The sequence below is a fragment of the Callospermophilus lateralis genome, chromosome 12 (assembly GCF_048772815.1).
Source record: "Callospermophilus lateralis isolate mCalLat2 chromosome 12, mCalLat2.hap1, whole genome shotgun sequence".
NCBI lineage: Eukaryota > Metazoa > Chordata > Mammalia > Rodentia > Sciuridae > Callospermophilus > Callospermophilus lateralis.
Genome location: NC_135316.1, coordinates 69796250 through 69821776, shown reverse-complemented (window position 1 = coordinate 69821776; position 25527 = coordinate 69796250). Strand labels below are relative to the sequence as shown.

The following is a 25527-nucleotide window of genomic DNA, read 5'->3' as shown; positions in this document are numbered from 1 at the left end:
TGAAATATGATATGTCAAGAGCTTTGTAATGTTTTGAACAACCAATAAAAAAAAGGAAAAAAAATAATCTGGATGTGACCCCGTCACAAGCCCAGGAGCACCTGTTCTCATCCTCGGTTTCCAGATGACAACAGGGAAGCCCGTTAAAGCATCCAGGTTCACGCTGTCGGTGTGGGTTCATTCTGGAATTCTCAGGATGGGGTGTGGTGTGATGTGGACTAGGTGGGGTACCACTGTGCTTTCTCAGGAAAGCCTTGTACTTTCCTACAAGCTGGTCATGGCCAGGAAAACACAACCAACAAAACAGCTTTTTTATGTTTTCCAGTTGAAAATAAAAAGTTATACTGTTTTTAGTCCTGACGGATCATCAGAAATATCTGTGGAGCTTTATAGAAAAGAGAGCTGGGGACCCATCCCAAAAGATGTGTCCCAGTTACTCAGTGCCTGGCAGTGTGCACTTCATCCCATCCATACTCCCATGACTCTGATATCTGGGTGGGTCAGAGAATTCTGGTGAGAGCACCTGGGCCCCAGCTCAACCAGCAGGTGGTGTGGTGTGAACACAGTGCCTCTGCCTCTGGTCTGTAGAAACAGGGGTAGAAACAGTTGTCAATTTTTTGAGATCCTGAAAACGCTATGTCAGTGCACACCAGCCATGTGTAAACGCAAGCAGTACCTCAGCCTTGTCAGAAATGTGGGTCGAATAACTGAAATTGCTGCTAATAGTATGTATCAATGGCGCATTACTATTGCTCTCACTAAAATTTAGGCTTTTTTTGGATGTTATATGCATCCAACAGATAACTCCTTTATAGCGTGGAATTTATATATGAGCTACTCTTCTACTGGTTGCATTTGCTGTTCTTTTATCTTTCCATAGGAATCAGGACTTCTAGAACCGGAAGGGCCTCCTCCCCATAATTTCATTACTTGGGATCCAAAGTGAGTCCTTTCCCCAGTGCTCTTACTGTCTCCTTAGTTGCAGAACTAGTCACAGACTCTTACCAGAGCAGAATGCAATGGAACAATGACCATAGGAGTGTCCCATTTCCAGGTGTGCACTCCCGAGCACCTGACTCACCTGGAGTGCTCAGCTAGACACAACTCCTTCCACGGGAACCCTTCCTACCACTGCTAGATGCGGTTTCTGTCTCTGTACCCTCCTATTTCCCCAACAATCAGTTGTTGGGGTGAACACCTAAACCCAGATGGGCAGCACATTGTTGTAGAAGATCTGGAGATGGGACCCTGAATGAGAACCAGTACTCAGCTGTGAATGAGTTGAACCGAAGTTATGTGAAATTGGGGACGGAGTTGGCACCCTATCAAGACAAATTGAGTTACGGGGAAACACAGGCTTCGTGGAGTCAAGGAAGTCAATCTGCAGAGTGCAGGATGGAGCAGCTGCATGGAGGCAGACCAACAGCAGAGACCATTAGATGATAAGAGACAAGAATTTCGGGGGGCATTCAAAAGGGCCCAGCAGCATGTGGGCCTGCAGAAGGGGGCAGTGATGCCATGCAGGGAATAACCATTTCCTAGAACACATGTGCCTATCTGGTGCCTGCCTCTTGATCACAGAGGAATGTTGATGTATAAAACTGAGCCTGTGTGTCACAGATGGCCCCTGCTCTGTGAGAAGACAATACAGCAAACTCTTTTTCCAGCCAGGCCCATGGTTTAGAATCTTAAAACTCTGAGGGATGTCAAAGATTATCTGTGCAAACCTCCTACCCAGTACAAGACACCCTTTTCTGTTTTCTAGCTTCTCTCCAATCACTTCTCCTAAACCAGGAAATTTCTTCATCCTGTTACTGGTGACAATTAATACCTAAAACAACCAGCACAAGTGCTCTCAGCACATATATTGAGAATGTGAAATGTTAATGTCTTGGCTTCTTTTCTAGTGTATGTGATACTTTAGCCCTGAAACACACACACACACACACACACACACACACACACACACACACACACACAATTTTTCAGGAGAAATTCAACCAATCGAGCCCAACTAAGAAGTTCTCTTTTTAAAGAACTCATTTGAAATAATCCCATTGGCTGGGGATGTAGCTCATTGGTAGAGTGCATGCTTTGCATGTGCAAGGCCCTGGGTTCCATTCCCAGCAAGGGAACAGGGGAGAAACCCAATGAGTGGCACATGCCTATAGTCATAGCTACTCAGGAGACTGACGTGGGATTGCTCGAGCTCAGGGTTCAGGGCCAGCATGGGCAACATTGAAAGACCCTGACACAAAAAGCAAACCAAAAGATCCTGTTTTTCTTCTCTGTTCTTCAGCAGCTGATTGCTTGGTATCCTTTTGCAACACCAACATATGCAACAGGAGAAACCCACCTGCGAGATTGATTCAATTGACTAATAAGCTCACAGGCGAAGGCTTGTGGGGCTTTCGTGTGAACCTGGGTGTGGGTGGTTGTCAATGTGATCTCAGAGCTGGCTGGCTGACACTGCTAAGGCTCCACTTGCCAGTTGCCATCTGAAGGTGATGAAGAGTTTTATTTTCAAAAAGGATAGAAAGCTTGGTGAGGAATGACTCACTCCCTCCAAACGCTGCACTTGAACAGGAAAATCCTCTTGCCGCCTAGTCCTTCCTTCAATGTGCGTGCAGCAATCCCGCCTTCCTGTGACGAATCTTCTGCTGGAGTTTACGACAAGACTGGCACCCGCCCTCCTCCTCCTCTCAGATCCCTGGCTCCCGTGGGAAGAAGGTTCCTTGTTCACAGGATGTTGTGGGCTAGCAATTTAGCAAAAGCTGTATCAGCTTGAGCTCAAGTTTTAGCCTTTCACAGTTCCGTTGTGACAGGATCAGAAACTTGCCTTGGGTTTCCTCTGCTTTAAACCCCACAGATCTCTTCTTTCCCTCCTGCAGCAGCTCAGTATTTACTAAAGATTACTTTCTCAAATGTTTGGCAAAACATTAAAGGAGAGATGAGTTTCTCCTCCCTCAGGGACACTCATATCCCAAATTTACTCTGGGCATATAATGCCTCACTCCATTGATGGCTTTTTGTGGCCTCTGCTGTATGAAACAGAACTTTCTTCCCTTTGTGAGATGGAATTTACCAACAGTGACCCTAGAGAGAGTTTTCAAGGCCACAGAGCAGGCCAGTTCAGAGCAGCAACACTGTAAAAAGAACCTACAGGCTTCTCTCACAACTTTTCTTGACAGGAGCCATTTATAGACTCCTGGGTTATGTGGAGCTCAGGAGCCCATCACAAAATGTCAGATGGACCATGTCCATCTCCCTCACCCACATTTAGTCTTCTAAGGAACCATCCTTCCTTGATGGCAGGATTTCAGATATGTTCTAATCCTAAAAGCCTGGTGGGGTAGAAAATGGGGCTGGATGTAGTTTTTGGAGGAGCCTTAAGAAGTTCATGTACTTCATTAAAGTTCATGTACTTCATTGGTCAGGAATTTTTTATTTATACACACACACAGGTATGTATTTCACAAATAAAGAGAAATTCCCCTTGTCTTGCCTCCTACTCCAGTCTCTTCTTCACAAGTAAGCCTGGTATATTTCTTGACTTCTTTCTGTGTGTTTGTATGCACAGATGCTCATGTAGAAATAGATGTTTTGTTTTTACTATTATAAAAAGGTCTTCACTATTAATATTGTTTTGAAACTTGCTTTTTATATTTAACCATATGGAATTATTTCCATATTAGTACACACTGAAGTAACTTATTCTGTGTGTGTGTGTGTGTGGGGGTGCTGGGGAGTGAACCCAGGGCCTTATGCATGTGATGAAAGCATTCCTCCAACTGAGCTGTATCCCCAGCCCTAGTTAATTCTTTTTAAATGTTGTAGACATTACATAACAGACCACAGGCCATAGTTATTTAGCCTTTCCATGTTAATGGACACTTGCTTCCAGTTTTTTTCCCTTCTTTATTTTTTTTGTGGTACTGGGGATCAAACTCAGAAACTTGTGTATGCTAGGCAAGTGGTCTACTGCAGAGTTACATCCCCAGCCCTTTTTGATTTCTTTATTTTTGAGACAGATTTGGGATCCTCCTGCCTCAACCTCCCAAGAAACTGGGATTATAGATGAATGCCACTGTGACTGGCTTTGATATATTTACTATGAAGTAAAATTCACTTTTAAATTGCATAGATTAGATTAAGAAGGCCGAGGCAGGAGGATCCCAAGTTTGAGGCCAGCTTTGGCAACTCAATGAAACCTATCTCAAAAAATAAAAACAGTAAGGTTCAACCCTCCAATACCAAAAACAAAAACCAAAAAATAAAAACAAAAACAATAAAATGTGTAGATTGTCTTAACTTACATCATATAATCATCACCACAATCAGGATTTTCATCTTCTTCAAGTTTCTCTTGCCTGTCTTTTTACATATACCCCAACACCAGGTAAATACTGATGTATTTTTATCCCTGTAGTTTGCCTTCTCTAGAATGTCATGTAAGTGGGAACATACAGTATGTAACCAGCTTCTTTCAGTTGGCAGAATGCACTGGGGACTGGTCCAAGTCGTATAACTAAAGCCCTCGCTTTTATTGCTGAGTAGAATTTTTTATTGCTGAGTAGAATTCTGCTCTACGACTTCACCACAATTGGTTGTATCTAGTCACAGATGGAGCACATCTGGGCGGTTTCCAGTTTCTGATTAGGATTAAAGTTGTTATAAACATGTATGAATAGGTTTTTATGCACTGAAACACCTTCATTTCTCCTGGGTAAACTCCTGAGAATGGGAATGCTGGGTTTTTTGGTGTTGTCTAATTTTATAAGAAAATGACAAACTGTTTTCTAAAGAATTTGCATCATTTTGCATGTCCATAAACAATGTATGAGAGTTCTAGTTGCTCTACATACTCCTCAGCACTTGATTCTATCAGGTTTCTAAGGTTTTACCCATTTTGATTGGGTGCAGTGGCACATGCCTGTAATTGTTTTGAGGCCAGTCTCAGCAACTTTAGTGAGGCCCTTAGCAAGATCTTGGCTCAAAGTAAAAAGGGCTGGGAATGTAGCTCAGTAGTAAAGCATCCCTGGGTTAAACCTCCAGTTAAATTTTATATATATACATACACACACACACACACACACACACACATACATATATTTTTAAAATATATATTCTAGTTTTAAATATTCTGTCAGGCATGTAGCATTATGTTGTTTGATTTTAATTTGCAATTCTCTAATGACCAATAAAGTCAAACAGCTTTTTATAAACTACTCACCATCCATCTCTTCTTTACAAAAGATGTTTACATTTATTGCCCATTTAAAAACTGGATTGTATGTTTTGTTACTGTGTTTTAAAAGATCTTTATATAGTTGGGATACAAATCTTTTAATGTGTTTTACAACTATGAAATTTTTTTACAACTATTATACTGTTTTACAACTATTATATTGAAATTTTAAGTCTCCCTTTTGGCATCATTGGTGAGAGATCATCATTTATTTCTGAAGGCCTCATCAGCAGAGACATGCCCTGGTGTCTTCTTTGGAGGTCCACACTGGACAGATGTTCTCTGAACATATGGCCGAGTGAATGCTCACTAACATCTCAGCTGTGTCTTAGGGGTGGATGTGGGGTCATTTGTGGTCTAAAGGGAAATCTAGGTGGCAGCAGGTTGATTTAAAGATGGGTCTTGAGTAAGAACTCATTTGGTGGCCTGCTACCACTCTATCATTTGTGCCTTGTACAAAGCCCATCTTCTATTTACATCAAATTAATGATTCCTTAACAGTGTTAAAACAGCTCTGTCCATCTCCTCCCATTCTGTGTGTACTGTCTTTGAACCCCTGTGTTCACTGTCCCAGGGATGAGCACCCTAGGATGTGCCATTGCTGGGAAGTTCAGCTGTCCAGCTTTTCACTACAAGTGTTAGGTCAGACCAACTACCTACAGGTGACTAGTCAGTGACTTTTTCTAGTCATCTCTAGAAAAAGATAAGGGCCTCTCTCAACTCTGGCCTCAGCTCCTAGCTAGGCTTTCCAGCAGAACTAGGAGTGACTGGGCCTCCAATAAAAATGTTTATTACTCAACCCCATTTTGCTTGTGCTCCCCAAGTTATCTTCATTAATCAGAGCTTGCTCTGGTGGAGGGCAAGTGACTGACACTTCAAACCTCTAACACATAATTCTCTCAGGTAGATCTCGACTTCAGCTCTAATTGAACCACAGTGAAGAAATGTATTCAGGAATGAATCAGGCAGGGATGAGTCAAGGTGAAAAAGCCTGCTGCAAATAAGGGCGTAACCGAGCTGCTGGCATCAGCAGGCATCTGTGTGCACAGCTTAAGAAGTGCAGGACTGTCTAGGTAAAGAGCTCTTTACCCAGTCCACTTGGGCACAGGTGAGATTTGCTAACCCAAGTTCTTTTTTGTTCAGTTTTTTGTTGTTTTTTTTTTTTTTTAAAGACAATATCTTGCTAAGTTGCTGAGGCTGACTTTGAATTTACAATCCTCCTGTCTCAGCTCCACTTGGCTTGACCCTTAAATTCTTGCATCATATTCAGTCAGGGCTCAACTTGTCTGTCCACAATTTTTTACTATTCTCCTGTATCTGCCAGTAAACTACAAGTATGTGTGGGCTCTCACTTCACCCATCTCATGTAGGAAGATTATTCTGATGCCCTTAAACTTTTTCCCCTGTATTTCCTGCTTGCTGATTTTTAATGAATTTCTAGACTCTTTCAAAACCCAACCCAGACATTAAATCCTCTAAGAAGCTTTCCTGTTCCTCCAAACACCCAATTAGCCATATTTTACAATAATGAAACTGAAGCACAGAGAGTAAGCAACTTCCTCTAAGTCATGGGTTTTGAATCCAGTTAGCTCTTAAAACATTCTTCCACGTATTTAATAATCTATGTTGCCATGTATCTGTTTCCAAGTCTTATTCAATATCATAAATCCCTGAAGGCAAGGACCTATCTTATTTGTTCATCTCTATATCCCTGCTACTTTGGGGTCTCAAGCTGAGGGACTTCCTTGGTGCTCTCTGAGCCAAGGCAAGGACCACCAACTGTGACTAACCACACCAGAAACTTTCTCATGAGCCTGGCACTGAAGAATCACTGATGGTCTAGGATATAAGTAAATAAAATACATTGGCCACTGGTAATCATTCTTGAGAAATATCTCCTCATGTGGAGTCTACAACAAAAAAAAGAACATCATTCTATAAGCAGGAAACTCCACAAACTGAGTAGGAACTGGAAACTGAACCTTTAAGGTGGAACAACTGAGGCATCATCCAGAAGCAACTCTTTGTTGAAGAAACAGAACTCTTGAGACTGATCCCTACGAGTGAGGAGAGGGTCTGGGAAGGTGAATTACTGCTCTGGGCTCTCTGCAGTGTGTGCTCACTACCCAACACACCAATGGTGGCCAGGAGTCTGAGTCCAGAGTGCAGTTTGGGAATATGAATCAGTCTCTGCCCCTGGCTACAGTATAACCCTGGACAAGTTCTTCAACCTCTCGGTGTTGCAGGATTCATATCTAAAAAACAAGGATAAGAGAGCCCATGCTAAACCGTTGTGGTAAGAATTAATGAGTTGGCAAAGTAGCTTAAAATAGGCTTTGTTGAAGAAGAGACAATGGAATGGTAATCAGAAGCAAGGCTTAAATGTCAAGAGGACCAGCCCTGTAAACTCATTTGTGTGTGCATGGGACATGTTCACATTTACTAATACCTGCCAAATTAGTAAACAGCCATTGTGTTTCATGACCACCCCAGATTATGATTTTTAGCTTAGTAACATACTCTTGCTGAATTTATACATCCACAGCACAATAAAAAATTCATTCTCTTATGACAATTTAAATACACATTTCAACATTTTAAGATATGGTACACTTTAAGAACATAATTCTTTATTTTTTAAAAATATTTATTTTTTAGATGTAGATGGACACAACACAATGCCTTTATTTTTATGTGGTGCTGAGGATTGAACTCAGTGGCTCATGCATGCTAGGTGAGCATGCTACCACTGAGCCACAACCCCAGCCCACAAGAAAATAATTCTTAAAAGCCCTAAAACTTAAGATTAAATGACATATAAGAATCCAGTTTAAATTGGAACCTAAAGCATCTGAATAGTCCTGTTAGTTTATATGGGTTCTAACAATCAGATAAAAGCCCTGATTTGTTTTTATAACAAACATTATGGATGATGACACATACTCAAAGGAAAGGGAGGAGGAAAAACTAGGAGTATGGTTAAAATGACCTCTGTCCCTCTTGAGAGGCTGAAGCAGGAGGACTGCAAGTTTACAGTCAGCCTGAGCAGTTAGTTAGACCCTGACTCAAAGCAAGGGCGGGTGTGTGTGTGTGTGTGTGTGTGTGTGTGTGTGTGTGTGTGTGTGAAGAAAGTGACCTCCGATCCCTTTTTTTAAACAGACCTTATCCAAATGCTTTCATTAGGCTTCAGGAATCTGCTCTAGACTTGTGTTAGAAAGAAAACAGAATTCAAAAGTCAAATTCAAATCTCACTATTTCCCAGACTCCTGTAGGAATGCTAGGGAAAACACAGCAGCATCCTGTGAAACAAAGTGGAGTGAGCAGGTGCCACCTGAGCATCTGGCAGCTCAGTCCAGTAGCCCTCTGAGCACTCTCCACCAGCAACCTCCACTCAGAGGACTGTCATACTGGGTCCATTCTCATCCCACCCTCCACTTGAAGTGGAACAGAGATTTAAACTTTAGCAAAAGGATCCTGAATTTAAGGGTAGTCTTCATCCTGTGGGTATGAGATTTGGTGTCTGAATTCAATTAGGGATACCAAAGGTTAAGATCCTTCTTCGAAACTCTCTTGGATCAGCTCCATTTTTTTGATTTGGAGGTGAAATGAGGTGATGGGAAGAGAATTTGGAAAAACACACTCTGATTTTGCCCCATGGGTAGGATTTCTACAAAGGGGGACCAACATTATAGAGATATTAGGCAGGAAATGGTTCCATAAAATGGACATTACCTATGCCTCAGCATAATCTTGAAGGATTAAACAATATAATATTTTGGAGCATTTAACACACTACTAGGCATGGAGGGCCTGATAAGTGTTTACTATTATTTCACTGATACGTACCAATAAAGAAAATAAGCTTCAAGAAAAATCTGTTCACAGACCATTAAGAACTGCTGAAATCCTTCAGAGCTTGCTCATGACAAAACAGAGCAAAATCTGTCCTCTTTTTAAATTTACACCATTTTGTAAGTTACTGTAGCAACATGCAATTGAAATCTTTCTAATGTCCAGCAACCAAATCTTAATATTATTCTGTCAGTTAAAACATCTCCTAAGCAAGTGCACAAGTTGAGGTTCATCTATGAAATATAGCCTTCCTGTACTCTTCTGATGTGACATTTTATTATCAGCCTTTTTCTCTCTGAATCTCACAGTACATTTTTATGAGTTTAGGATTCCTACTTCTTGAGTTTTAGCTGTTGAAAGCATGTTTGTCAGAGCAAGAGAGTCCTTAAATGGAAGAATAAAGGATTTGGGAGCAGTGGTGCATAACTGCGATCCCAGCTATGTGGGAGGCTGAGGCAGGAGGATCCCCAGTTTGATGCCATCTTGAGCAACTTAGGGAGGGAGGGAAGGGAGGAAGAAAGAAAGGAAGAAAGGGAGGGAGGGAGGGAGGGAGGAAGGAAGAAAGAAAGAAAGAAGGAAAGAGAAAGAAAGAAAGAAAGAAAGAAAGAAAGAAAGAAAGAAAAAGAAATGGTAGAGCAGTGGGTTCAATCCAAAAAATGAATGAGGAAAAAAAAAAAAAAAAAAAAAAAAACAAAAAATGAATGAGGATTGGCAGTAGTCTACCATCTAGATCAATTATTCTACTGAAGAAATAACTGATGTTTTAGAAACCCAAGCAGATGCAATCAGGTATGATGAGGTAAAAAGCAACTATGAGAAGCTAAAGAAAGCAGTTTTATAAAAAATACCTGAGCTGGAATTGTGGCTCAGCGGTAGAGCACTCGCCTAGCATGGGCGGGACCCGGGTGCGATCCTCAGCACCACATAAAAATTATTGTGTTGTGTCCATCTACACCTAAAAAATAAATATTAAAAACAACAACAACAACAAAGCACAGTTTCAAATAAGACACAGCTATGCCCGGGAAACTCGAATGGCACTGCTACCAAGTTCAATTTGGTGAGACTGTCCTAACTAAAGCAAAACAAATATAGAGGAGACGTCTTCTCTGTTTCAGGACAGTATCATACAGCAAAAAAGGGCAAGTTTTGTGGGAAGATACATGCTATGTAATACACCATGCACATGGCAGGTACCCAGAATTCTCATTTCTATAGAGTGATACCTTTATCTGAGAGCTTTTGATGACTGGGCTTCCAGTCATCAGCAGAGGAGGTAATGGGCATACCATATCTGCCTCTTGCACCAGAACAAGGTAGGATATGACAACTGAAGTGGGGTGAGAAATGAGACCACCCTCCTTAATCACAGTTGTATTTTATGGTGGGAATGCAAAGATAAAAATTTTCTTAGCACAGTGGCACTCCACTTAAGAATTCTGTTGTTCTGCTGCTAAAAGCAAATCATACAGAACATTATTTCTCTCAATGGAGAGCTATCTCTTTGCTGTAATGATGTAATCTTTTCTTAAAATTTTGGCATTTGCCACTTTTTGATTGCAAATATCCTAAATGACAAAATGAATTCATGTTTTAAACAACTTTTCACTGTGCTTAGTTTGCTAAAACTCCTTTTTTTGCGTGGTTTTGTTTGTGGGTATGATTTTGGATTGCCTAATATACAACATTTTATGTCAGAAAAATTTTATCATGTACTTGAACTGACACTAACCTTTTCGGTCTCCATTGCACCACTACAACCCTCCTTTAGTTGGCAGTATTACTTGCCAGGTGAAGTCAATATGTACCTGCTGAATGGGCAGTGAAATTCTGCAGGCAAAGCCAGACTTTGGAAAGTTTATAATCTGGCTGAAAAAGATAAATCTTGAAATTTTGGACAGGTATTCAATTTTTACTTATTTTAAAAGCAAACAAAAGACACATGACTTGACAATGATTTTGTTCATTCTGCTTATCAATATCACTAGAATAAAATAAGCTAATGATAAAAATTGTCATTCTACTATGAACTGAATGTCTTTTATTAATGTACCAATGAACATGAAATATGATCACTTTTTTTTAAAAGGCAACTTCATTTTTGAACAAGTTCAGAAAAAAGAAGCTTTGGCTATTTATTCCTTTTAATGATTTCTGTAGTTGACCTTTTTTCCTTGTATATCATTCACTTTGGACCTGAGTTACTTTAGTTTCTCAGAGAGGCAGCAAGGACAAAGTCTTCATTTAGCAAACATTTCCAAATCTTAACATTTTAAAAGTTAACATTTAAAATGAAAAGCCCTCTTAATCCCTAACCCCTATCCCCATCATGAATTTACAAGTTTAATACAAGTCTATAAATAAATTTGTCCTTTTTCAAAAACCACTTTAAGAAATTTTATAGAATTACAGATTTAAAAAATTTACTAAAAGAAACTAAAGTACCAATCATTTTACTCCTTTTAACACAGGATGCTCAAGCTTCCTGGTAACAGGGCTGTTGGTTAGCATCACAACTCAGCTGTTCCATCAGCATTCTGGCTACAAGGCCTCTCAGTCACTCTTCTCTTCTCCTTGATAATGCCTGTACTCTGGCTTCAGCTCCCACGTATTTTTGTGGATCCCTTTTACATTCTGAATTCCAATTTCTTTCAAGATGTCCTTTAGATATCCCTAAAAAAAAGAAAGAAAAAACTTCAAAGATGAGATATAAAGACAGAAAACAAAAATGTCAAAGCACATTTATGAGTAATAAAAATTATAAAGCTAATAAAAGCTCAAGATTTCTTTATAAAGAGATTAAATAAACTGCCTTTTCTCTTTTTTCTTGGTACCATGGATTGAACTCAAGGATTCTTAACCACTTAGCCACATCCCCAGCCCTTTTTTATTTTTATTTAGAGACAGAGTCTCACTGAGTTGCTTAGGGCCTTGATACGTTGCTAAAGCTGGGTTCGAACTCATGATCCTCCCGCCTCAGAGCTGCTGCATGTGCCACCATGCCCAGCTTGCCTTTTGATTCTACACCTATGATATATAACACCTCACTAAATATATGTCATTTGCATCAAAGGAGCTGAATGTCCTAAAAGCAAAAATTTGAAAACTTAAAAGGAAAAATAAATATGTCTAGAGAAAAATACACTGGAAATTATTGGTGCTCAGGATTTATTAACATGACCTAATACATCAAGTGTAATTTGCCTGGGAGGTCAATGGCTTCAAGGTCTCAGTTTACAGTCAGATTGGAATCAGTAGTTTTGGAAGCTCCTGCTTCCAAAATATATTATATATATAAAATAACAAGTATTTTTGGAATAGAAAGATAATATTCAATGAAGCAAACATGTGACAGATATTTAGAATTCTCAGTTCTTTTTTAAATTTTTTCTTATCCACACAAGATTTTTGGTGAAAGTATTTTATAATAACAAGTATTTTTTTTAAGTTTTCTTCCCTTTTTCCACATTTTTATAGGTGCATTATAATTGTAATAATGGTGGGATTTATTGTTATTTATTTGTATATGCACATAATATAGCGATATAATTTGGCCAATATCACTTCCCAGCACCTCCCCTCTCCCTCCCTGCCTCTCACTTTCTGGTCCCTTTCCTCTACTTATCTTCCTTTGATTTTCATGAGATCCCTATAACCCTTCTGTCCTTCTTTTCCTTTTTCCTCTCTATCTTCCCTCCAAGAGAGAACATATGACCCTTGACCACCTGAGTTTGGCTTATTTCACTTATTACTAATATATTATTAATAATTTATGCAAATGACATATTTTATTTTTCTTTATGGCTGAATAAAACTCCATTGTGTATATATACCACATTATCCATCCATCCATTAATGGTCACCTATGCTGATTCCAGAGTTTAGCTACTGGCTAAAAACATGGGTATGGGTCTGGGGTTGCAGCTCAGTAGTAGAGAGCTTACGTAGCATGCATGAAGCACTGGATTCAATCCTCAGCATCACATAAAAATAAAAGTGTTGTGTCCATCCACAACCCCCCAAAATATATGTAAAAAACATATACACATGTGGTGCTACAGTATGATAACTCTCCTCTCCAGAATTTATTATTATTTGTACTCTTGCCATTCTGAGTGGTGAGACAAAATTTCGGTGCAGTTTTGACTTGTATTTCCCTAATTGCTAATGATGTTGGACATTTTTCATATATTTTGGCCACTTGTATTTCTTCTTTTGAGAAGTATCTGTTTAATTCATTTGCTCATTTATTAATTGGGTTACTTAGTCTTTTGAGTTTTTTATATATTCTAGATATTAATCTATAAGAGTAGGTAGCAAATATTTTCTCCCATTCTGTAGGTTGATTCTCACTTTACATTCCAAATTGTTTTCTTCACTGTGCAGAAGCTTTTCAATTTGATGCCATCCCATATATTAATGCTTGGCATTATCTTTTGAGCTTTAAGGGTCCTACTAAGAAAATCACTGCCTGTGCCTATATGCTGGAGTATTGACCCTATGTTTTCTTCTAAGAATTCATAGTTTCTGATCTAATTCCTTAGGTCTTTGATCCACTTTGAGTTGAATTTTGTGCAAGGTGAGAGTTAAGATTCTGGTTTCATTATTCTATAAATGGATAACTAGTTTTCCCATTACCATTTGTTGAAAAGGCAGTCTTTTGTCCAATGTATGTTTTTGGCACCTTTGTCAAGGATCAGATGACTGTAGATGTGTGGGTTTGTCCCTGTGTCTTCTGTTCTGAACCACTGGTCTATGTGTCTGTTTTAATGCCAGAACCATGCAGCTTTTATTACTATAACTCTGTAGTATAATTGGAAATCAGATATTGTGATGCTTCCAGCATGGCTTTTTAAAAAAATATTTATTTTTTAGTTGTAGTTGGACATAATACTTTTTAAAATTTTATTTATTTATTTTTATGTGGTGCTGAGGATCGAACCCAGGGCCTCAAGCATGCTAGGTGAACACTTTACCCCTGAGCCACAACCCCAGCCCCCAGCATGGATTTTTTGACCTAAAATTATATTGGATATTTTATTCCTTCAAATGAATTTTAGGACTGTTTTTTTCTAGTTTTGTGAAGAATGTCACTAGTATTTTTTAAAATATGCATATTTTTAGTTGTAGACGGGCACAATATCTTTATTTTATTTATTTATTTTCATATGGTGTTCAGGATTGAACCCAGTGCCTCACATGTGCAAGGCAAATGCTCCACCACTGAGTTACAACCCCAGCCCCTGTCACTGGTAGTTTGATGGGAATTGCATTGAATCTATAGATTGTTTTTGGCAGTATGGCCATTTTAATAATATTAATTCTGCATATTCATGAACATGAGAGGTCTTTCTATCTTATGAGAAATGTTTTACTGTTTTCATTGTAGAGGTCTTTTACCTCCTTGGTTAGATTTATTCTAAGTATTTTGTATTTTTTGAGGCTACTGTGAATGGAACTGTTTTCCTGATTTCTTCCTCAGCAGATTCATTGTTGGTATATAGGAAAGCTACTAATTTTTGTATGTTGATTTTGTAACCTGCTACTTTGCTGAATTTATTAACTACAGCAGTCTTTTGATGGGAATTTTTTGGGTCTTCTAAGTACAGGATCATATGTGCAAATAGTGATAATTTGACTTCTTCCTTTCCAATTTTACAACTTTTATTTCCTTTTCTTGCCTACCTGCTCTGGCTAGAATTTCTAGCATAATATTATATAGGAGTGGTGAGAGTTGACATCCTTGTCTTGGTGCAGATTTCCAAGAAAATGCTTTCAGTTTTCACCATTCACTCTGAGGTTGGATTTGGACTTTTCATATATAGCCTTCCTGATGAAGGTTCCTTCTATCCCTAGTTTCTTCATTGTTTTTATCATGAATGGGTGCTAAATTTTTTCGAAGGCCTTCTTTGCATCTATTGAGATGACAGAGGAAGAGCAGGAGGAAAAGATTAACATTAAACAGAGACAGGAGGTGGGAGGGAAAGGGAGAGAAATTGCATGGAAATGGAAGGAGACCCTCATTGTTATACAAAATTACATATAAGAGGTTGTAAGGGGAATGGGAAAAAAAAACAAGGAGAGAAATGAATTACAGTAGATGGGGTAGAGAGAGAAGATGGGAGGGGAGGGGAGGGGGGATAGTAGAGGATAGGAAAGGTAGCAGAATACAACAGTTACTAATATGGCATTATGTAAAAATGTGGATGTGTAACCGATGTGATTCTGCAATCTGTGTTTGGGGTAAAAATGGGAGCTCATAACCCACTTGAATCTAATGTATGAAATATGATATGTCAAAAGCTTTGTAATGTTCTGAACAACCAATAAAAAAAAAGTAAAAAAAAAAAGAGATGACAAAGTGATTTTTGTTCTTAATTCTATTTATGAGATCAATTACATTTATTAATTTGCATATATTAAAAAACCATCCTACCATCCTTGCATCTCTGGAATAAAATCAACATGGATGTGATGTACAATCTTCTTAATATGGTGTTGAACACCATTTGCTAATATTTTTTAAAATTTTTTATTTTGATGGGCCTTTGTTCATTTATCTATATGTGGTGCTGAGGATCGGACCCAGTGCCTCACACATGCCAGGCAAGCATTTTTACCACTGAGCCAAATCCCAGCTCCTCATTTGCTAATATTTTATTAAGCATTTCTGCATCTAAGTTCATCAGGGATATTGGCTTATAGTTTACTTTCCTTGACATGTCCTTAGAATTCTCAGTTTTAAGGTAGGTTCTCAAACTTGCATACCAGGCTACTTATTTTTCCTGTGTTGAAAGGAAAGTTACTATTTGTGTTAATTATTATTAATTTTTTAAAATATTTATTTTTTAGTTGTAGTTGGACACAATACCTTTATTTATTTTTATGTGGTGCTGAGGATCGAACCGAGGGTGCGCACATACTGGACGAGTGCTCTACCGCTGAGCCACAACCCCAGCCCCACTATTTGTGTTAATTATTACATGTAAGTTAGTTAAGCTTGCCAAGACAGGGTGAGAAGTGATAATGAGACAAACTAAAACCATGGGGGCTGCAGCTTTGTGTACCTGGCTCCTCCAAAGGTAAGAGTCCATATTATGGTATTTTAGGTCCCTGAAAATTCAATGGACACATAATGTAATACTAAACCCTCACCTTTGCTTGTCAGTACCCAAGGTATAAGCATTCCACTGTAAACTGACCAATATAAACTGCAATATTTCCTTCTTATGGAGAAATAAAAACTAATTATTTAAAAGTGATTTTAAAAAAACCCATCCAACAATAATTTTTGTGTGTATGCTTCTAAGAACCTGTTACAGTATTAAGATGACTCATCCCATTGATGGAAAATGTAATTTTTAAAAAATTAACTGAAATGAGGCACTAATTAGAGAAATGGCCAAGAAGCTCTAGTGGCAGCTTCTCACATATGGTATGAGATTACCTGCATCAGAATCATGTGGGAAGCTTATGTAAGCACTATTTTGGGCCCAGGAATCTGCATTTTAACAAATCCCTCATTTAATTACATTAAAGGTCCACTATATCTCCTTTAAGGGTTCTTCTAATTCGGATACTCCAGGACCCTTGAATCTTTGGTGGGTTGCTTAGTTCTTAGTCTCATCCCTACTTAATACTGTGTGTTACCAACATAACCTAACACCATTTTACACTGATTGGTGTAATGCTGTACAATTCATAAAGTTCTTTCAGTTTGTACACTGTCATCTAGAAATATGATAAATGATTAGCAATGAAACTACACACATGTTGCTTAGCAGGAAGGTTCTGATGGCTTAGCTCTCTTGGGCAGCCATTCCCTATCAGCAGCCAGGCCCCAGCAGGTGGCAGCAATGAACCAAATGAGCCCAGGGTTCCCCCGCACAGCTTGCCTGCCTCCCACACTTTCTACAGTTGGCTTCACTGAAGGACCCATGCGAATGAGTAAGCATAAAGGATTGAGACACCCAGGTAATGTGCATGTCTGCCATCTGCTACTTCAAATTACATTTAAAAAAGGAGACACTGTTCATCAACTATTTTCTAATTAAACTGGATTCATAAATGGAAAATTATGGGTGAGGCACAATAGATTCTCAGTTTAGGTGCCAAGAATTACATCTTTGTAAAATTCCTAAGAATGGTTTATTGTGAGATTGGCTAAGATCCTGTTACACAAACAATCATACAATTGTGGATGCAGTGCAATGGTCAAAAATGAAAAGAACAATTGCCAGGGGCATTCTGATAGCTTGAAAAAAAAAAAAGCTCTCTTGACTTCATGTCGTGTGCCTATTTATAATCTAGTCACAGAAAGTGAAAAGCCTAAAAAGAGGTAAACACAAATATCAAGAAAATCTTCAGTGTATAAATGCAGCTGCTTTCACATTCAGTGCACTCTCATTCTGGTAATTTAGTCTAATATATGGGATAACTTTCATACACAAAAGATGTCCCCTCTCTTTCTTCCTTGTGATAATAAGAAGGGAATGATATAATCATAGCCAGTAGACTTGTCAAGCAATGAAACAGGATTATGATCACAAGGGCCAACCATGCAGATCTGGGAAAAGGGGGTAGTTTCCAACTTTCTGGAAAAAAAAAAAAAGTCTTGGATTTTTTAGGATGTTTCAAACCACAACTGAAGATTATTTTACTCTAACCAAATAAATTAGTTTGGCAAGAGAAGAGGCACAAAGCAACAGCAGAGAAAGTAGTAGTGATGATAAGGAAAAACAGGGAGACAAAATCCTGAAGGGAGGAAGACATGGATACAGAACAGTGAGAGCAGATAATTCCTCCATAGTGTTTCAAAGACATTCTTTTTCAGGCATCCATTCAAATCTGCCTTTCCTTTTTGGGTCCTCTTCTGATACTCCACTGTGCATACACCTCGTGTTTCTGGATATGCATGCAGCTCCCCTTCCCTGTATTGACCATTCCCTTCGCTGGAGTCTGAATCCTCTTATCCTTTGAGATTAGGCTCAAATGTCATTTTCTCAGAGGAACTTTCCCTAACAGTCCCACCCTTGGATTTATACTTCCCACTGCACAGATTTCAATGATAGCTCTTATTATACTATATTCTACTCCTTTCTTACATGCTTCTCTCTCACCTTTCAAACCACGTGCTCTACTACAGCACATCACACAGACTCAGTGTACTTATTCAGAACGAATAGAGTATGAGTATGCTCAAGAGTGACAATGCAGTTGAGAGGACTGTTTGTGAGAGGGTGGTGATAAGTGGGGAGCACTAAGAAGGTCCAGAGGAATAAGCCATGAGAACTTTTAGTTAAACTTTTAAGTCAAGAGGTAAGCATAGTTTGAGAAATAAAAGTCAAATGATTAAACAGTATTACCTGTATGTGGATGACATTTATTACTAAAAGTTGTATTATGGTATTAAAATAAGACAACTGAGGGGGAGATTTTAAAGATTCTACCAGGATTGAAATTTAATTGGTAGGACTGAGGTTGTACCTCAGTGATAGAGTGCTTTCCCAGCACGTGTGAGGGACTGGGTTTGATCCTCAGCACCACATAAAAATAAATAAATACATAAATTGGTAATCTCATTTTTCTTTTTTTTCTTCTTCACATATTTACTCAGATATTTATTCCAACACCTAAAGTGTACCAGGTGAAGTGGTGCATAGTCAGTCCTCTCTGCCTTATAGAATTTATAACTTAAGACAAGGGTGTAGACAAAGATGTTCAAGCAGGCAAGTGTAATAAAGTCAGGAGTGCAGGGGATCATGGGAGCACTTTGACCCAGCCTGGTTGACATGCCAGGTTCCTTGAGGCCAGAAATTTGATCATTTGAACTGAAAGGCAATTTTGTGCAGAGAGCAAGAGAAACTAGTTCTACTCCTCTTACACATTCTAAACATGACTGACTTTTCAATTTAATTTTTGTCTAACTATCTTTATTTTAAACAAGAATTCTAGAACTAAGCAGACTTTTATGTTATAGGATTGGGGTATTTCTTATTACATGCAGCACATGATCTGAATAAACTGGCTCAGGCCCAACAATTCTTCAAAGGGATGTGGCAGGCATGTGTGGGAGAGAATTTACAGCAAGTCTGAAAGCAGAGAAAAAGAGTAAAACATCACAGCACCTATGGAAGGAAACAGCAAAGCACGTACTTGACCAAAAAGGTCAAGGAATTAGGTTGAGCTTTGCATTTGTGGGTCAAAATAAAATTGTGATAGCCCCAAAGTCAGAAATTCACAGACCAAACTTCCTGGTTTCCTCACAAGACCAAGGCAAACCTATGCAGAGCCACAAAGCCTAGGAAACTACTATTTTAGTCTCTCTGCTCTCCTTCCTTCCCTTCCTCCCATTTCTCCTATCTCTTCCTCTCCTTCTCTGCCCACCAAATGGAAGATTTATGTTCCATTTCATTTTATCAGGCATTTTGGTGATAAGCAATACACCTAGCAATATAAATACAATTTATAAAATAAATCAGCTATATCTAAATTTCTAGAATTTGATTAAAAACATATCTAAAGCTTTAGGTAAGCCTACTAGGCTTCTAGTCACAATATCTTCCAAAAAGGTTAAACCAAGCTGGGTGCATATTTGCAATATGCAAATCTATACCAAAGACTACAGAAAGATTTACCAAAGGAAAATATACTATATGCTTTCATAAAGTGATCCAAGCATTTATTGGTTCTATGATAATTTCAAAATGTCATTTCAGCTTTATATGATTTTGGGGTGAATCTTCTGAGATGTCAACAGAAGAGAGGACTTACAGATGAAGCTGTAAGTGGCTCCAAGACATGAAATTCTTTCATTAAAAATAAACTACACATTAGAAATAAACTGTGAAAGAAGGCAACAGATGTTTTCACTACTTAAGATAGAAAAAAAACTGTGAACAGGAAGAGAAGGTGATGCTAGGAATTACTTTGGAACATGGGCTATGCCTTCATTTTTCTTCTTTCCTTCTGGTTTTATTTCCTCTTCTCTGTTAGACCCTGCCCTATCTTCCTCCCAGGGTCCCACTGGCTTAATTTCTTCCTTTGAAATTCCAAAAAACAGACAGATGGGTAATGAAATGGTCAAGCATAAGCCCTGGCCGACCCTAATCCAAACCTTGAAAAAAAAATGTTTGCATTAATATTTGTAGATCATCTTATTAGCAATACCTTTTCTGTTTAGCTTTGGCAAATGTTTGAATATTTCAGACAAAGTTTACTTTCTTTGGGAAGTTTCTGGGCTTATAGGTATGTGCCACCAGGCCTGATTCTATTTATATTTTGAATTTGGGTTTCTGTTTCTTGCAACTGAAGAAATCCCAACCAATTCACAGACGCATAATAGTAAATATATACATATATACACAAACATATAGAAAGGTATCCAAGTCTTAACAGATAAAGAAACAAACAATAAATTCCTTTTTAAACGTAAATAAACATTTGCATTTAGAACCATGGCAACTGTTTCATTATTAGTAGGTTTGGTGTGAAGAATAGTTTTGAATGTACAAACAACCAAAAAATATCAATGGCATAGTATTGTTTTTCTATTTGAAAATATTATTGAAAATTAAATAGCAAGCAAGGGAGGCTGTAGGTGTATCTTACCTTCAGAAAATTTTCAGCAAATTAGTTAATATTTATGTAAAATCTTGAGTTAAGTGAGTATGCTACAAAATTCACCTCAAATTTTCCCTCATTCAGAAATGAGGCAAAGAAAAAAGAAAACAACTGAAATAAACCATATAGGAAATTAAAAGGGAAAATGTTAAGTTATAATTAATTTGATAGTAGATCTAGTAATTATTAGAGTCTTCTAAAGGAAAGTATTAAAATTTCATAAATGTGTTTAAGTTTCAACAGCTAATAATTTATTTTAGTATGACATTTCATATCCTAACATTTTTAATTAAGATTCTACTTCATAAGTTAGCAAATAATTAGTTTTTAAAATAGATATATCAAAAAGGGCTGTCATTAATTAATATGCTCTGCTGGGAGACTGGTTGTCTTTTTAGTTTTAGTAGTATCATTCAAAATAAAAATTTCCACTTACCGGAAAAATGAAGAGAGAAGTAGAAGGGAATATGTGAACAGGAAGAAAGTGACACATTTTGTTTTTTCAAAAGTGAGGAAAAAAAAATTAAGTGAAAAGGAGAAAGTTTATTTTAGAAAAAAGCATTATAATCAAAACAGCATATATTAAGTAAATTTGGGAATGAGCATCATATATTATTTTTTACTTTTGAATTAGAAACGTAATGAGTAAAGATAAAACTTTAGTTCTATTTTCTACACATCTGACTTAAATTAATTATGATTTTTAAGGCAATGTGATAAAGGATATTCATTGACTGAAGTCAGGATAACTAGGTCTAAACCATTAGCCAATTCCCCTCTCTAGGCCAATAAATTAGAAAATTAAACTAGAAAGTCTCTAAGATACTATTTACATTTAAAATCCTGGGTGAGAGAGATCTATACATCTCAATTGGTAATATATATTGTGGAAAAGAAATGGGATACAGGTGTCTGGCTTGAATAACTTGCGGGGAACTGTGGTATCACTTACTGAAATGAGAAAGTCTGGGGGAGTTCTTGGTGAGTGTAGAAATCAGAGTTGTTTTGAACACATTAAATCTGAGACAGCAGTAAAAATGATTAATATTGATTAGGCACAAACTTTGTACTTAAAGCAATATGGCACAGGGTTTGAGATGCAGTGGGCCTTGGCTGGCAAGAGCACTCCTGGGTCCATCCCCTTGTGTCAGAAGCAGGCATATGACCTATACCAGGTCAATCAGAATCTCCTTTTGGGCTTTTATTCAATTAATCAGCATAGAAATCTTTTTTTTTGGGGGGGGGAGCGGGGTTAGGGTTGCTAGCTGTGAGGTGTTTTAGAAGGCCATTCTGGCTACCATATGGTAAGAATCTACTTAAAAATAGACAACAAACAAGAAAGATGAGAAGATGATGAGAGCTATGGAGAGATGGAAATGGACAGTTATGACTAAACATTAGCTAGATCTGGCTATCTCTAAAGTTACATGCATTCCTGAATTTTCCAAGCTATATGAGGTGATAAAATCTATTTCTTAAAAAAGTTATTGATTGATTGGTTGGTCGAACTGGGGATTAAACCCGGGGTACTCTACCTCTGAGATGCATCCTCAATGGTAAAATAAATTTAAATAAATAAAAAATAAAGGTCTGTTGACAATTTTTTAAATTGTCAACAGACCTTTATTTTTTATTTATTTAAATGTGGTGCTGAGAATTGAACCCAGAGCCTCACACATGCTAGGCAAGTGCTTTACCACTGAGCCACAATCCCAGCCCTTTATTTTATTTTTGAGAAAGGGTCATACTAAGTTATTGAGGCTGGCCTCAAACCTGTGATCTTCCTGCCTCAGCCTTCTGAGATGCTAGGCTAACAGGTGTGTGCTTACAGCCTGGTTCTATTTTTATTTTGAATTTGGGTTTCTGTTTCTTGCACTTAAAGGAATCCCAACCAATTTACTGACCCATAATAGTATATACCTATAAATTTTTATTTTTGATAGGAGAAATGCTCAGTATTTCAAATTCTCTATCTATTTTACCCTGTAAAACAGCATAATTTTTTTGTATCTTGATCCCAAATTCTGGTCATTTTTATTTTTACTGTTATTACTTTTATTCAAACCCCTACTTAAGCCTCTCTGAAAATAAACTCTAAATACTAGGTTAATACTACCCAAATGCTGATGCAGTAGGGCAACTTAGTAAGACCCTGTCTCAGAATAAAAAATAAAAAGGATGGGTATGTGGCTCAGTGGTTAAGTTCCCCTGGGTTCAATTCCCAGTACCAAATATATATACATCCATACATATATACATAACAGGGATATAAAGTATAGGCACTGATCTGTAGCTAGTTTTTTCTGTAGACTTGAACCTTAAATAAAAGCATGCCAGCTGTTCAATTTCACATTCTGAATTAAAATATGGCCCCACTGGATCAACATGATTGGGGATCTCTGATTTAGAATGGCTAATCAATAATTAAAAATAAACTTCCCTGAATTTTGACCTAAAATTGGGAGGACAGAGAACAGGAAATAAGGTTCAGTTATAATCAGAGCTGATTTTCTTTTTCTCCCCTCTTCCTTCCTCCCTTTCTTTTTCTGTGACACTTTTAATAGAAATGTGTGATTAAAGGAATATTGGTAAATGGGTACTATGATTGAAAACTGTGCTAGGTCTCAGAGTGTTTTTAGGAGAAGAAAATAGGAGATAAAATAGGATTAGATGATGAAATAGGGAGAGAATCACAGATTCAGAGCTGGAAGAGAACATACAGATTATCTAGTCCAACTCTTTCAATTTTAGGAATGAAAGTGACTTTCCAGTGAAGTAAACAGCAGGGCTAGATTCCACTGCTATCTCCTTCTGCCCTATGTCTAGCTCTGGTCCACCTCCAGCCTGGCAAAGACATTCTACACTTTCTTGACACTGGTTCTTTGTCCCCAACCCCCACCATAAATGACATGAGGCCTGTCAAAATCCATTTAAAGAAAATAAAATGGTTCCTGGGGACTAGGATTTTCCTTTTTTCAGATTAATTAACTAGTGAATTTCTGCTAAGTTTATGCTGTAGAGTATATGGATATTTAGGAAAAATATACAACCCTGCCTTCAAAAGTCTGCTTGCTGAGGAAATAGTCTCTAAATAATACGTTTGTTTTATAATTTAGATCAGTGGTCCTCTATGATAATCTGATACAAACTATGGATTAGCTGCTGAGAAAAACCCAAACATTTTTGCACAAATACAGGAAGCTAATGGATCCCTTGAAGTCCACCCCTGATCATAAGTCAAAAATTACCAGATTTACTGTGTACTACCATATAAAAATTATCTATAGAAACAAAATAGAAGCTTTATAATAATATCTTTGATGCAAAATGAATAAATCTTACATCCCTTCTACAGCAAAGAAACTGCATTCCTTAGTATCATCAAAATGTCTCTCTATAAGTGCTTATTTTCCAATGTCAATTTTGTGTATGTTTTATTCTGTAAGAATGTCTTGTCTGCTGTCAGTTTCTGGAAGCCATTTTCATGTAGATGCGTTTATATATAAAAATACAAAGATAAACTTCATTAAGACCAGAAGAAATGCAGCTTAGCTAATTAATTATTCTTTTTCAATTTTTTTTTTAATCTAGCTTGGAATGCTGTTTCTAAGGCTTTGATGCCAAAGGGACTGAAGTCATTAAGATGAGTTGATAATACTGCAGCATGAACACTTTCTGCTCTATTAAAAAAATTATTTAACTCTTTTAGAATTTAATTTCTTAACAAAAAGTGAAAGGTTTATGTACAACAAAATCTACAGATTAATGTCAAGAATAAATCCAAAGGAGGATAATTCCTTTTCTTTGTGTGGAATTATTTATATTAAATGTAATTTGGAATTTAAAACAATGAAGTAGACAAGTACAGTGGCACACAACTGTTAATCCCAGTGGCTCAAGAGGCTGAGGCAGGAAGGTGACTAAGTTCAAAGCCAGCCTCAGCAACTCAGCAAGACTCTGTATCAAAATAAAACATAAAAAAGGGGCTGGGGATGTGGCTTAGTGGTTAAGCGCCCCTGGGTTCAATCCCTGGTACCAAAAGTAAACAAATCAATGAAGCTGATGCTACAAAAAAATCAGAAAACATGCCTTAACACACAAACTCTCATTAGTATAAGTAAATGTGAACTCAATCATATGTGAAACACACATTTCTACTTAGTAGTACATGTTAACAAAGCAGGACTTATTTAAAGGATAGATATGAACATATACATACCACAGGTTGTTTTGTTATGTCCACCAGGTCCTTAAGATTATAATACTGATGTTTCTCAAAGGCTGAAAACAACATATCTAGTACATGTTGTTTATCAGCCCGAGCTCGTTTCCCATCTTCTTTCTTTTTCCTTTCATATTCAATCTATATGCAAAAAGCAAAAAAAAAAAAGAAAGAAAGAAAATAAAAACATCAATTCAACATACTCACTTGAAACACAGGCATCTCTGTTTTATACATCTAAAAACGATTAGATTTGAAGTTTTGGGGCATGTGCAGTGGCAGATGCCTATAATCCTAGCAACTTGAAGCAAGAGGATCCCAAGTTCAAGGCACCTGGTCAATTTAGTGAGACTGTCTCAAAATAAAAAGATTTGAAGATTGTAGGCAGAAGAGCTCTGAACTGGGGTTCAGAGCCTGGGATCCTCATTGCTCCCAGGACTCCCTATATCTTCAAGGCTTTAGGATAGTAATAATGACAACCAGTAAATCATTTTCAGTATTCCTGAAGCTCTGCATGTAATGTGACTATTTCTCCCCAAGTAAGGTTTCTTTCTGGTTAGCCTGTGGTGATTAGAAACTGTAA

The 25527-nt window shown here is 37.6% G+C and overlaps 1 protein-coding gene across 2 annotated transcripts in view; it reads right to left on the bottom strand.

Annotated features, from left to right (window-relative positions):
- Window positions 1–7568: 7568 nt before the first annotated feature.
- Gtf2f2 (general transcription factor IIF subunit 2) overlaps window positions 7569–25527 on the bottom strand; it is a 156226-nt gene continuing 138267 nt past the window's right edge. Inside the window, exons 7-8 of one of the 2 annotated variants that reach the window (XM_076872402.1) lie at window positions 24942–25085; window positions 7569–11773 (exon numbers count right to left, since the gene is read on the bottom strand). In XM_076872402.1, the coding sequence (XP_076728517.1) occupies window positions 11654–11773; window positions 24942–25085 (264 nt within the window). In that variant the 3' untranslated portion in view covers window positions 7569–11653. The remainder of the gene's footprint in view (window positions 11774–24941; window positions 25086–25527) is intronic. The other variant, XM_076872403.1, reaches the window with a different exon arrangement.